The sequence below is a fragment of the Capricornis sumatraensis genome, chromosome 12 (genome assembly GCF_032405125.1).
Source record: "Capricornis sumatraensis isolate serow.1 chromosome 12, serow.2, whole genome shotgun sequence".
Lineage (NCBI taxonomy): Eukaryota > Metazoa > Chordata > Mammalia > Artiodactyla > Bovidae > Capricornis > Capricornis sumatraensis.
Genome location: NC_091080.1, coordinates 93,265,490 through 93,277,977, shown reverse-complemented (window position 1 = coordinate 93,277,977; position 12,488 = coordinate 93,265,490). Strand labels below are relative to the sequence as shown.

At 59.7% G+C, this 12,488-nt stretch overlaps 1 protein-coding gene across 1 annotated transcript in view; it reads right to left on the bottom strand.

Annotated features, from left to right (window-relative positions):
- COL4A2 (collagen type IV alpha 2 chain) overlaps window positions 1–12,488 on the bottom strand; it is a 157,065-nt gene that overhangs the window by 9,465 nt on the left and 135,112 nt on the right. The window contains exons 28-39 of the mRNA XM_068984496.1: window positions 12,317–12,424; window positions 9,847–10,068; window positions 8,100–8,261; window positions 7,305–7,475; window positions 6,489–6,632; window positions 5,106–5,228; window positions 4,712–4,893; window positions 4,003–4,066; window positions 3,739–3,813; window positions 1,703–1,810; window positions 1,017–1,124; window positions 52–123 (exon numbers count right to left, since the gene is read on the bottom strand). Of these exons, the coding sequence (XP_068840597.1) occupies window positions 52–123; window positions 1,017–1,124; window positions 1,703–1,810; window positions 3,739–3,813; window positions 4,003–4,066; window positions 4,712–4,893; window positions 5,106–5,228; window positions 6,489–6,632; window positions 7,305–7,475; window positions 8,100–8,261; window positions 9,847–10,068; window positions 12,317–12,424 (1,539 nt within the window). The remainder of the gene's footprint in view (window positions 1–51; window positions 124–1,016; window positions 1,125–1,702; window positions 1,811–3,738; window positions 3,814–4,002; window positions 4,067–4,711; window positions 4,894–5,105; window positions 5,229–6,488; window positions 6,633–7,304; window positions 7,476–8,099; window positions 8,262–9,846; window positions 10,069–12,316; window positions 12,425–12,488) is intronic.

Sequence of the window (12,488 nt, the reverse complement as noted above, 5' to 3'; positions counted from 1 at the left end):
ATGGCCCCCCAGGGGCACCCCACTGCTGGGCACGGCCTTGGGCCTCCCTACCTGGGGATCCCGGGAAGCCTTTGCTGCCTGGCAAACCGTGCAATCCGCTGATGCCTCGGAGGCCGGGCAGACCTGTGGGGGAGCCTCAGGGTTAGTTCTCGGGAGAGCAGAGAAAGACCCCCCAGTGCAGCCAGATGCTTCGATTTGCTGCGGGAGGGTCGTCCACCCAGCGTGTTCAGTGTCGGTCGCTCAGCCGTGTCCAACTCTTTGCGACCCCGTGGACTTGCAGCCCACCGGGCTCCTCCATCCATGGAATTCTCTAGGCGAGAATACTGAAGTGGGCTGCCATGCTCTTCTCCAGGGGATCTTCCCCACCCAGGGATGGAACCTGGGTCTCCCACATTGCAGGCGGATTCTTTACCATCTGAGCCCCCACGGGAGCCCCCGGTGTGTTAAACGGGGGGACCACCAGGAAGCAGCTCAGCAAATACTGGGACGTGTCAGTCAGTCCCGCCCACGTCACCCGAGAGAAACATTAACTTAAAAACTGTCTTCCTGGAATCTTTTCACAGACTCCTCACTGCCAGGGTGGGGGCTGGGCAGTGCTGCGGTGTTTCTTTCCGACACGCGGGTCACTGTGTGTGAAAGCTGTGCTAGGGAGCGGTGGCCTGGCACCGCATCTATGCCCCCGGATTTCTGAGATCAGCCTCTCTAAAGCAGGGCGTGGGACCCAGGCCACAGCTCCTCTTGTGATGGGGGCAGTGAATGAGGGGTCAGGGTGCGCCCCCTGAACTGGGGCGTGTCCCCTGAGCAGGGCCGTCCAGGCCAGGCCATGGAGCCCCCAGGCCCTTCAAGGGTGGCACGGGTCCCGGTTCCATGGGCACCCTTGCCGCTAGCCCCACGCCGGCACTGCCCGGGTGCAGACCGAGGGTCACCCTGAGGTCTCCCAGCAGGTTTGTACTCAGCCTTCTGGGGAGGAAACACCTCTCTGCCAGCATGGTGTCTGGGAAGGGGGCTCGTCTTACCTGGTAAGCCTGGGTTCCCTGGCCAGCCAGAGTCTCCTTTGATGCCGGGCGCTCCGGCCCGTCCCGGGTCTCCCTGAGGCCCCTGGAGCCCTGTGAGTCCTGGAAAGCCTGGGGGACAGACACATCCTTCAGCGGGGACGCAGGCACCCCGAGGCCTCCTGGCCTCCAGCTAAGGGGCTGGGTGGCTAAGGACCAGCGTCCCCTCCATGTGGCCTTGGTGGTGTGAGCACAGCCTGGCCAACAGAGGCGCTCGTGTGCGCACATTCTCGTTCTCGGGTCCACACGGGAGCCTGGGCAGAGCCCAGAGACCCTGCGCGGGTCAGCCTCCCTGTGGTCACAAATGGTGGGCAACAGCGAGCACAACAGTGGCAAGAAAAAACACAAAAGGAATTCACTCTTGTAACTCGGGCCCTCTGACAAACTCTGCAACTCAGACGCCAAAAGGGGGCCGTCACAGGAGCTGTCTGGGCATGTACAGAGAGACAGACGGACACACAGACACGGCCGTCAGTGCCGCGGGTCCTGCACACCCAGGCTGTGTGCATGCGGGGATGGGCACGCGGGGGCAGCTCCTGGCTGTGACTGCAGGGGACGAGCGGATAGGCAGAACCGGCCAGCCTTGCTCTGGGCCCTCGGAGACCACGGGCTCAGCGTACCAGGAGGGCGCTGTGACCGCCGGACCTTACCTTTTTGCCCTTGGAATCCAGGGGGTCCTTGGACTCCAGCCAGGCCGGTGATCCCCGGAAAGCCGACATCACCCTCAGTGCCTCTCTCGCCGAGGAATCCCTTTTGACCTGGAACCACAGATGCGCTGCTTGGAACGATCAAACCACAGCTGCCGTGCAGTTGGGGCTTAAGGTGTGTGGAGTTCAGGGGTGCCTGGTAAAGGCTCGTGGAATCAGGGGTGTGGGTAAAGGCTCGTGGGGTTCAGGGGTAAAGGCTCGTGGGGTTCAGGGGTGCGGGTAAAGGCCCGTGGGGTCGGGGTGAGGCTAAAGGCCTGTGGGGTCGGGGTGCAGGTAAACACTTGTGGGGTCGGGGGTGCGGGTAGAGGCCCGTGGGGTCAGGGGTGAGGGTTGAGGCTCGTGGGGTCGGGGGTGCCTGGAAAAGGACGCTGCCTCCCCGCGGGTGCTCCCCTTGTGCGTGGGGATGCAGATCCCGCCACGTGCCTCCCTCGGCCCGTGGCGCCCCCTCAGCCTGATTCCCCGCCCCACGCTGTGCCTGTGGGCTGCACAGCTTTGTGAGGCCAGGACGCCATGGACAGGACAGGGTGCCGCCTCGAGCCCAGGCCACACATGCGCCTCTGCTCTCTGTCCCCGCTCGGCAGGAAGCCAGCTGCCTCGTGAGGACACTGAGCAGCCCTGGAGAGGCCCTCATGCCAAGACCACCCTGGCCCCAGATGGTCCAGCCCAGTCCAGCCAAGACCACTCTGGCCCCGGATCATCCAGCCCAGTCCAGCCTTCAGGTGAGGCAGCCCTGCCGACCTCGTGATAGAGTCTCATGAGACCCACCCTGTTCCTGAATTCCTGGCCTCGGAAATGGTCAGCCTACAGCTGCCGTGGTGCTCTGAGCCACAGCGTTTGGTGCCTTGGTGGGTGGCAGCAGATGGCTCATCTGAGAGGCAGATCCCCCATCTGAGCAATGGATCCCTCATCTTAGTAGATCCCTCATCTGAGCATCAGATCCTCATCTGAGCGGCGGATCCCTCATCTGAGAGCCTGCTGATGTGTGCGGTGCTGGGGAATCTGGGGAGTTAGTCAAGCAGGAGATGTTTGAGCCTCTCAGGTCGGGATCACACCTGAAATCTGCCCTTTAAATGAACTCCTTGGGCAAAGCTGCTTATTGGCAGACTTAGATTCTGGGCCACACATTTTGGTGTTTCTGGGACGCTGATTAATCCTTTCGGATGGGAGATCCAGCCAGCCTGAGGCATCCCGTGTCTGGGACGAGAGCCATCGGGAGGCCAAAAGATGGGTCCGCAGGAGTCCAGAGGAGCACGGAGGCGGGGCTGCATGGCCCTAAGTGTCTCTTAGGATCTGACCCCAGCTAGACAGACCACCCCTTCCCATCCTGAAGCTCATTCTCATTAAAGAACCAGCTCAGCACCCTCTTTGTTGGTCAATCACGCGAACAGACTCCTTCACCCTGAGCATTCCTAGGAGCACTTGGCTGGGGATCAGGGGGTGTCTCCTGAGATAGAAACCCAGGAAGGAGCATCTAGTCCAAGTCTCTTGGGATGTGACCACCGGCAGGAATTCTGACCTTGAACTTCAGGGATGCTTACAGAGGGGGCGTGACACCCCCTGACGTCCATAGGCTGGGGGGGTTGCCTTCCTTGTTGCCTTACTCAGGAGAGGGGTCTGACTCCCACTTCCTTTTCCTCTAGACCCTTCACTGCTTGCAGGGGCTCCGGCCATTGCATCATCTGCTTTGTGCATCACCATCCCAGGAGCCCAGGCTCACGCGGTACACTTTAGCAGCTGCAGCTACTCCCACCACCAAGCGCTGCTTCTCGCCGTCTTCCCTTTCAGGGAGATACAGGCTTCCTGACGTCAATGTAATAAAAAATCCCACTCCTTGCATGTTGGGCTTGGAGACCTCAGACCAGCCCTACAGCGTGGTCCGTGGGCTCCGTAGGTAATGGCACGGTGCGCAAGCCCGCTCACGGTGACTGCTGAGGAGGGGCAGGGCTGTGGAGCACGGGGGAGGTGGACGGCTCGGGTACCTGGTATTCCGGTGGTGCCCCGCTCCCCCTTCAGGCCTGGGCTCCCGGGCAGATCTATCGTGTCTCCGATGTCGCCTGTCAGGTGCGAAAAAGATGGCTGAGGTCAGGGCTCCTGAGGTTACTTTTGTAACTTCTATGGTGCTACAATCTGAATACGAATGATTTGCTTCTAAACGACTAAGAGCACCCGTGGGCCCACCGTCCCCACGCTGCCCAGGGTGCTCTGGATCGGGGGTGGCCTGTTTTTTTCCCAGCAACACTCACCGAAGTCACCGGTTGCGCCAACCTCGCCGAAGAGGCCTGCTCTCCCGGGAGCACCCTTGTCACCCTGGAGCAAAGTCAAACAGGAAACCATCTCACAGGCCGTTTACGAGGTCTGCAGTTTTGAAGGGTGAGCATACCCAGCTATTGTGCTAAAACCAGTTCTCAAGGTTTTTTTATGCCATCATTTTGTAGAAAAGTCCCCAAGTTTTCCAGTGTAATATAGTAATAGCAGATGGTCCACACACTTGTTCTTACTAAACTGCAAAGTAGTGGCAACAGCAGTTTTCTTTTTGGCCATACCCTGCGTGGCGTGTGGGGTCTTGGTTCCCCGAGCAGGGATCAAACCCGCAGGCCCTGTAGGGCAAGGTGGAGTCTCCACCGTGGGACTGTCAGAGAAGCCCCAACAGCGGCGGCTTCATTCCAATTAATAACGTCAGTAACACAGTGACGGCGGTGGGCACAATCAGGACGGCACGCTGCCCTCCGCCAGGCTGACCTGGGCGAATGTGCCGGACCCCGACTCAGGAGCCCCCTGCAGCCTCAGAGCAGCCCTGCGAGGTGGGCCCCGTTATCTCCCCATGTTTGAGAGGCGCAGAGATTTTCCCAGAGGCTCTCAGCTCCTAAGTGAGATGTCAGCCCCGTGCTGTGGACCGCAGTGCTCGGGCCAGCAGGCCTCGGGGAGAGGCGCTCCCAGGAGGAGTCCACTTACCCTACTGCCCGTGAAGCCCTGGAACCCCATGACTCCGGGGGGGCCGGGCACGCCAGGGAACCCCGGGGAGCCGGGCACGCCGGGGACGCCAGTGTCTCCTTTGACTCCTTTGATGTGGCCAGGTCTCCCGGGCAGCCCTGGGATTCCTGACAGCCCGGGGATGCCTGGCATTCCAGGAAGGCCTGCAGGAAGAGGGGCGTGACGTTCTGGGGACCCTGCTCTGCTCCCCAGCCTCTGGGAACCGCTCCAGCCCCTCGGGCAGACCTAAGGTGTCGGGAGGGCTGCAAAGCGTGGATGTGGGCACAAGGGCGCCCCTGCTGTGCCCTCAGACAGATCGGGGCCAGGCAAGCAGGGGACCCCAGGCCGCCAGCTCCAAGGTTGGGCGGGGTCTCACCTTTCAGGCCCAGGTATCCTTTCAGTCCCATGGGGCCTTCGTCTCCTTTTTCTCCTTTGATGTCTTTCATTCCGGGCAGGATGATGGGGGGCGGTCCTGGGGGCCCAGGGTCTCCTCGGCTGCCTGGAAGGGAATAGAATGTGGTCACCGCCTGGACCTCTAAGGCAGGCATTAGCACCCACGTCGGGAAGGCCGCTCGGCTGCGTTGGCCTTCCTGCCTTCCTTTCTGCAGAGCCTGGGTCCTGCTGGGTTGAGCCCCGGGTGGCAAGGCTCCCCTGAGACTGTGAGCTAGGGACCCAGGTGATGGGAAACCCTATCCTCCCCGCCACTGCTGACTTCAGAACATCTCCACCCCTCCAGAGAACTCTGCGCCCACAAGCGGTCCCCGCCTCTGTCTCCCCTCTCTCAGCAACTGAAACCACTGACTCCCTTCCTGTCTCTGTGGATCGGCCTGTTCTGGACATTTCAACACACGGAAGCAGGTGATACGTGGCACAGTGTTTTCAAGTTGCATCCGTGGTGTTGCAGTATGCGGCTGAGCCTAATTCTTCTTCGCAGGTGAATAGTATTCCTCCATACGGCTAGGCCACGTTTTCTTTATCTGTGGTGGTTGTCGGAGTTGTTTCTGGCTGGGGCTACTGTGTGAAGCATTCTGCCGTGAAATTTGTGCACGAGTTTCTGTGTGGACCTGTTCTCAGCTCTCATCCAGGAGTGCACACCGGGAAGATTTGCCAGGTATCTCTGTCTTTCTAAGGCACTACCAGCTTCACCAGCCCTGCAGCACCAGGTGAGAGTTCCCCCAGCGGGGTCTGAGGCTCCAGGTCTTCGCATCCCCGTCCACGCTTGTCAATAATAACTCAGTAATTTTAAGGACGGTGATGACACTTTCAGAACAAGGGTGTCTGAACAAACATCATGGAAACACAGCTTGTTGGGAACACTCTTCCTCAACACGCGCCTCCCACAGGGTGGGCCTGGGGCTTGGTTCAGCCTCGCTCCTGGGGGTCACCGTCTCCCCACTAGGGTGGGCCCGGGGCGTGGTCCAGGCTCCCTCCTGGGGGTCACCGACTCTGCATGGAGTGGGCCTCTCCACCTGGACTGCCGTGTCCTTCTTTCACCAAAGGTGCTTCCTGCCCTTCAGAACATGCCCGGGGTGCATTTCTCAGGATGTTTTGGTTCTTAAAGCCGGGTCAGCCTGGTTCTCAAGTGTCCTTCGGCTCGGGGCACTCCCTTATTCCATGGCCAGTGCGCGGTGGCCAGGACCAAGTCCCTGGAGCTAGTTTCTTCTGTAACGGTGTCTACTGTGTGGGTTCCTGGGACACTGTTCTGAGCAGTGTCGGCCCTGCTGAAAGTGAGTCTTAGTCTGGCTGAGAGGGGACATACCTTTCACACCCGGCTCACCAGCCAGGCCCTTCAGCCCCGGAATTCCGAAAAACCCTGCCTCTCCTTTGATTCCCGGGAGCCCGGGTCTGCCCTTGAGGCCGAGCATGCCTTCGAAGCCGTCCATCCCGGGGGAGCCCCTGGCCCCTACAGAGAGAACAAGAAACGCCCTGGGTTAGGCACAGATGGTCAGCACAGTGGCAGCCCCTCTGTGACTTGTGTGAGGAGGCGCTGAGACTCTCAACCTCAGTAAGGTTTCTCAGTAGGGTTTCTCAGCACGTCCTAAGGGGACCTTCTGTGCCGTGAGGGCAGAGTCAGCCTGTGGGCCATTGGGGACCAGATGCAAGGCCAATGCAAGCGGACAAAGAGGAAACTGGAAGTCACTGCACCGTGGTCTTTCTACTGGGTTAGAAAGAGGTCCCGGGAGTCAGCCTGGTGCCAGCACTGCAAAGGCCAGAAACCAGAGCTGGCGCTCCCGCCTCAGTCAAGGGCCAGAGGCCCCGCCTCACGCTCCAGCAGGGAGGTCCAGGCTGGGGACCCAGCGCTTCTCTTTGCTGGGGTGTCTGTTCAGCAGCCAGCCTCCGGACCTGAATCCCGTCTCCCAGGGGAGTCCCCCTCGCAGGTAGTAAGGCCTGCTCCTCAGACACCGCCCCCCTGCACCGTGGTAAGTAGACACACTGGGCACAGTGGTCACAGCCAGCCTGGGCAGCGTCCGCAGTCCCCAGGGCCCAGAGCCGCCAGGCACTGCAAGGCGGGACCCCCACCCTGTGGGGCTGCCCCCCGCCCCCAGGCAGGCCCGTGGTCGTGCTCTGCGCTCACCTTTCAGTCCCGGGGTACCAGGCATTCCAGACACTCCTTTAAATCCGGGGAGTCCGGGGTGACCTCTCTCTCCCTGCTGCCCAGGGTCACCTCTGTCCCCAGAGCCGCCCTTCCTGCCCAGGGGGCCAGGGACGCCACTGTCCCCCGGCTCCCCTCTGTCTCCAGGCAGACCTGTCAGGGGGGGGAGAGACATAGGCAGGATGAGCTGGCCGCACAGAGGGAACTCCTCTCAGGATACCTTGGAGACCTCGGTCGTAACAGCTCTTGGTTAGAAAAACATCTGGGAAAGATGCTGGGAAGTGTGACCTCAGAGGTGAGCGTGAAGGTGTGAGTGGTGCACCCTCCTGTCTGGTGACACGCGTGTCCTGAACCTGTTACGGGCTGGACGGTGTCCAGCACACACGTCCCAGCCCCAGACCGCGGGATGTGACAGCATTCAGAGCTGGCCTTCAGAGAGGGGGCCGAGGTCAATTAAACGAGGTTGCGAGGATGACCCTAAGCCAGGATGACGGGCGTCCTTATAGAAAGAAGAGATGAGGATGCCGGCACAGGAGGTGTCCCTGTGAGGGCGTGGGGAGAAGCCAGCCGGCCGCCCACCACAGAGACGGGGCCTGGGAGGGACCAGCCAGGCCGCCACCGTGACCGTGGGCTACCAGCCTCCGACTGCAGAAGGATGAACTCCTGTTCCGAGCCAGGCCATGTGGGGCGCTTTCAGAGCCCCGGCGGCTCTGCAGGGCGGGCTCCCTAGGGCACACCCAAGCCCTCCCTCCGCTAGATGGGAGCACGGGTCCTTACCTTCAAAGCCGGGGGCGCCCGGGGGCCCCAGGGGCCCCTCCTGACCAGGCGCTCCTGGGAAGCCGTGCTGTCCTGGCGGCCCTGGCAGTCCCGGCTGGCCCGAGAATCCCGGGGAGCCTGGCTGGCCCTTCTGGCCCGGCATCCCTGGCATGCCCTGGCTTCCTGCGGGAGGGGAGATGAGACCGTGAAGCCAGCCCCGCGTGGCTCACTGCAGGGGACAGCTGCTCCTCAGCGCTGTCCTGTAACAACAGGCTTTGCAGGTGGGAAGGAGTCAGGAAAACACACTGAAGCACAAAGACAAGGCGGAAGGGGCTCCTGCTCTCCCCCAGAGCCAGTCGCTACCACCGTGCTTTACTTCTTTCTGGCCTTAGTTCCCGTGACCAGACATGCAGGAGGTATTTGCGGAGCGGACATCTCACTTCCAGCGCGGTTTTCATCTAGCTTTTCTCACTTGATGTTACATTTTGAGCATTTGGCCACATTTCAAAATGCTCTTGACAAGCACATTAAACAGCTGTGTAACATGCTGGTCTGCCCACTGCTCCTGCCAGGGGTGGTCGAACAGACGTGGAAACAGTTTCCCCAAACTGACGCTTCGGAAGCCAGAGCTTTGACCAGACAAAATCCTCTGCCTAGACCAGCAAGTCATCAAGGTGATGCTGAATGTGGGAATCCTCCACAGGCTTGCTGTTTTCTGTGGTTTCGCTCAGACTTTTTGAAGTTTGTGGGAAAACAGCTACATTTAAAAAATCTAGGCATCCTTCAGTAAAAGAGCTCGGGCAAAGGTTTTATACTCTGAATGCGGCAAGGTGGGCAGGCACATACTTCTGAGGGTGGGGCCTCCGTCTGCCCGTCGAGAACCCTCAGTGTCGCTCGTGAAGGATGCCCACTGGTCTGGAGGCCGTTGCAGGGGGGATGTCATGTCTCACACCCCAGAGGCAGCCCCGGTCAGCCTGGGCTCAGACGCTGGGCTGAGGACAGTGCAGCTGATGTCCTAACAGCTGATGCCTCTCTGACGGAGACCCCGAATGGCCTGGCGGTCACCCCACCCACTCCAGCAACACAAGCCCATGGAAGTCTGTGCTCTGGGCTCTCGGAGCCCGTTTTGCATAAACTGGACACGGAAGGCTTTGGGTACCTTGTTCACACAGCAGTCAACGGGCACCCTGCCACTTTGCTGAACACGCACGGATGACGTGGTGAACGTCACGTTTTCTAAACCCATCCCTTTTGCACCCACACCTTGAGCTGCGTGCCAGACTGTCTGTTTTCCTCGAAAGCCCTCTCTGAGCACGGCCAGCCCCTGGCTTCTTCACGCCAACTGCACCCGTCCTGCAGCGGCGGGCCCCACACCGGTTTCCGCCCGCCTGGGACCAGTGCGAGTCTGTGGCCGGGAAGGAGTCCGGACCACGCAGCTCGAGGTGAGTGGCGGATGGGCAAAGTTTCACCTGTCGCTTCCCATTATTCGCATCCCCCCTCCCCATCCACGGAGGAACTGATTTCCATGAAACTGGCCCCTGGTGCCAAAACGGCTGGGGACCCCTGGTGTACACAGCATGGCGATCACTGCTCTAGAACGTTCTGCAGGAATGCCAGAACAAAGAGGACAGGCAGGACGGAGACCCATGGTCCCGCGTGTGGTCCTGGGCTCCTCCCCTAGCCCCAGGAGGGATTCTCGACCCCGACCCCCGCAGGGAGCCTCGGAGCAGCGGCCCTGCGGCCCCTCTCCTCTGCTTCCGTGACTCACCCCTGAAGCCAGGCGGGCCTCTCTCTCCGGGAGGGCCCTTCAGTCCGGGGCGTCCAGGCAGTCCAGAGTCTCCCCGGGGCCCGGGCTGGGCCCCCAGCACTTCTCCAGGAAGGCCCCTGTCCCCTGGGGGCCCAACTGGCCCCGGTAGGCCGGAGGCGCCAGGGAGTCCATCCAGGCCGGGGGGCCCCACTGCGCCTTTGGAGCCGCGGGGTCCCATGAACCCTGAAAGGAAACACAGGGCGTCCCCATAGGCAGAGGTCAGCATCAGAAAGAGATGGGAGACAGCGGGGGTCTGCTGTGGGGGGTCGGCTCAAGCACCCGCCACGTCTCTGGTCTCGAACCCACACGGCTCCTAAGGGTGTCCTTCTGCCTCCCCGAGTCTGACCCCAGCCCTGCACGGTAGCTACGGTGGACCAGGGGGCAGCCGGGTCAGCGCTCCCTGGACTGAAGCCCTCAGCATTCGTGGGTCTGGTGTCATGAGCAGGGAGGTTATGGACACCAGCGGGCAGGCCCGAATGAGGAACAGGCTTTCACAAGCACCGTGACCTCCTCCAGTCTGAGGAGGGCACATCTGACTCACTGGCCAGTTCCTGCAGTTTAAGCCTGCTCGGCTGGGCGTACGAACTGTGGTTCCTTAATCCCCTTCGTTTTCAAGGCAAGAAGGTATTAACATACTAGCATCCTAACCGTCCTATAGGTTGATGCTACGATGCCTTTATGGGAGATGAAGCTGCATTCGTGCTGGGGTGGGATCACCTCTGAAGGAGAACGTGACATTTTCTCTTAAAGGCAAAACGCTTGTAGGTTTCGCCTCTTTGCTTTGTATTTACATTTAAAGTTGCACTTGCTCACCTACCAGTGTTTACATAATCCTGTATTTGGGATGGACGCTGTTTCTACAATAAAATGTTATCATTTGTGAAAAGAGAAAAATGAATTAGCATCCTCTCAAAACGATTCACACTTCACTTCAGCGGACGCGCTGTCCCCAAAGGGACAAAGCTGTAAGTTCTCAACGTCCCAGGTGGGCGGCAAAATGTGGAAACACTTCCCCTTGCTTCTCTCCAAGGCCTTGATAACAGACACAGGGGGCAGGCCTCCTCGCTCTGCAAACCACGGAGCAACACAACGTGAAAGGCATGGTCCCCGTGGCCTGGGACACTGACTCCAGGAAGAAGGCCCACCAGGGGCTGATCCTGAGCTGTAAACTTAGGAGTAGGGCAATTGGCCGAGTGCACGACGGAAGGGGCACAGTTCAGCTATTCTCTGCTGAACACGTTTGCTAAGGGTCTGCATGTAAGGAATCCACTGTTCTGCGTGAGTCCGGACACCCGGAATGTTCTTTTTGGTTCCTGGAGCTTGGGTGATAGGAATGCTGGCAAGCTGGAGGGCAGTCACAGAAGGGCGGGAGATTTCTGCGGGCACAGATATTGAGTGATAAAAAGAAATGTTGGCCTTCCTGGTGCCGGGTCTGCCTACTTGCGAGATGTCTACGGGGCGTGCGGCCACCGTTTCCCCTTGTGGGTGAGGGGTGTTTATGGAGCAGAACCACTGACTCCAGGAACAATCAACAGAGACCTGCTGGGAGGCAGGTTTCATTCCAACCGAGAACTTTCTAGAAGTAGGGAGTTTCGATGTTTCACCAGTGCGGGGTGGTGAGAGTGGCTCCAGGGAGCCTAGGTGAGGATGTGGCCCGGATCCTGCAGCGCATGTCTGGCTTGCAGGGGGGCACTCAGCAAAACCATCTATAGCTTTGTTCAGATAACACGATTCCCCAGTGCCACGATTCCCTTGGTGGCCCTCTGCACACCAAGTAACGCAGCTGGGCTCCCGCACCCCCTCCGAGCCGGGACCCCAAAGGGACAGCTGTGTCTGGGGTCACCGAGTCGTTTTCCAGGGTCTGTGGACACGCAGGCAGGTACTGCCAACTCCTGCCCACCGTTCATTACTGGAAGCACGCGCGTTTCCCGCCATATACAGCTCAAGGGTTTAAGCTCTTTCAGCCACTCAATGGCTCCCATGACGCTTTGCTGGGTCAAATGTAGATGAAATGGTTTGAACTGCTGACTCAAACAAGCTGTAAACCGCAGCGCAGACGGGCAGCGCCGTGAACGGCAAAACACAGGTGTTCTTTGCGTGGTATACCGTGAGCGATCAGCAGATCAGATATCGGCGATGAGGGCTCAGAGGGTAACTTCACCTGTCCTTAGACTGTCTCAAGGCCACCAGAGAAAAACCTTTCTGCCTACTTGTCTTTTTCTTTTTTTCCATGTAAGATCTGTAAGTTTCTTCCACAAAAGATCAGCGATGAAAAGGGAGACATTCTTTAATTTCCCAAGGACGAGCAAAGATTGTCATCGAGCATGTATTGAGTTTCTGAATGTTAAGACAACGGAGCTGGAGCATCCAGATCGCACACACAGTCCTTCCCCGGACCTACGGGGCCGAGCGGCGTCCCATCCTGACTCACCTGGGGGTCCTGGGAATCCCTCTCGACCTGGATCTCCTGGGAGACCCTTGAACCCTGGCACTCCGTCGGCTCCTGAAAATCCTGGAACTCCTCTGAGGCCTTTGGCACCTAAATGACCCAGGGAGACCCGGACACATGTCAGAGCCACGAAGAGACCCCAGCAGGAGAGGGA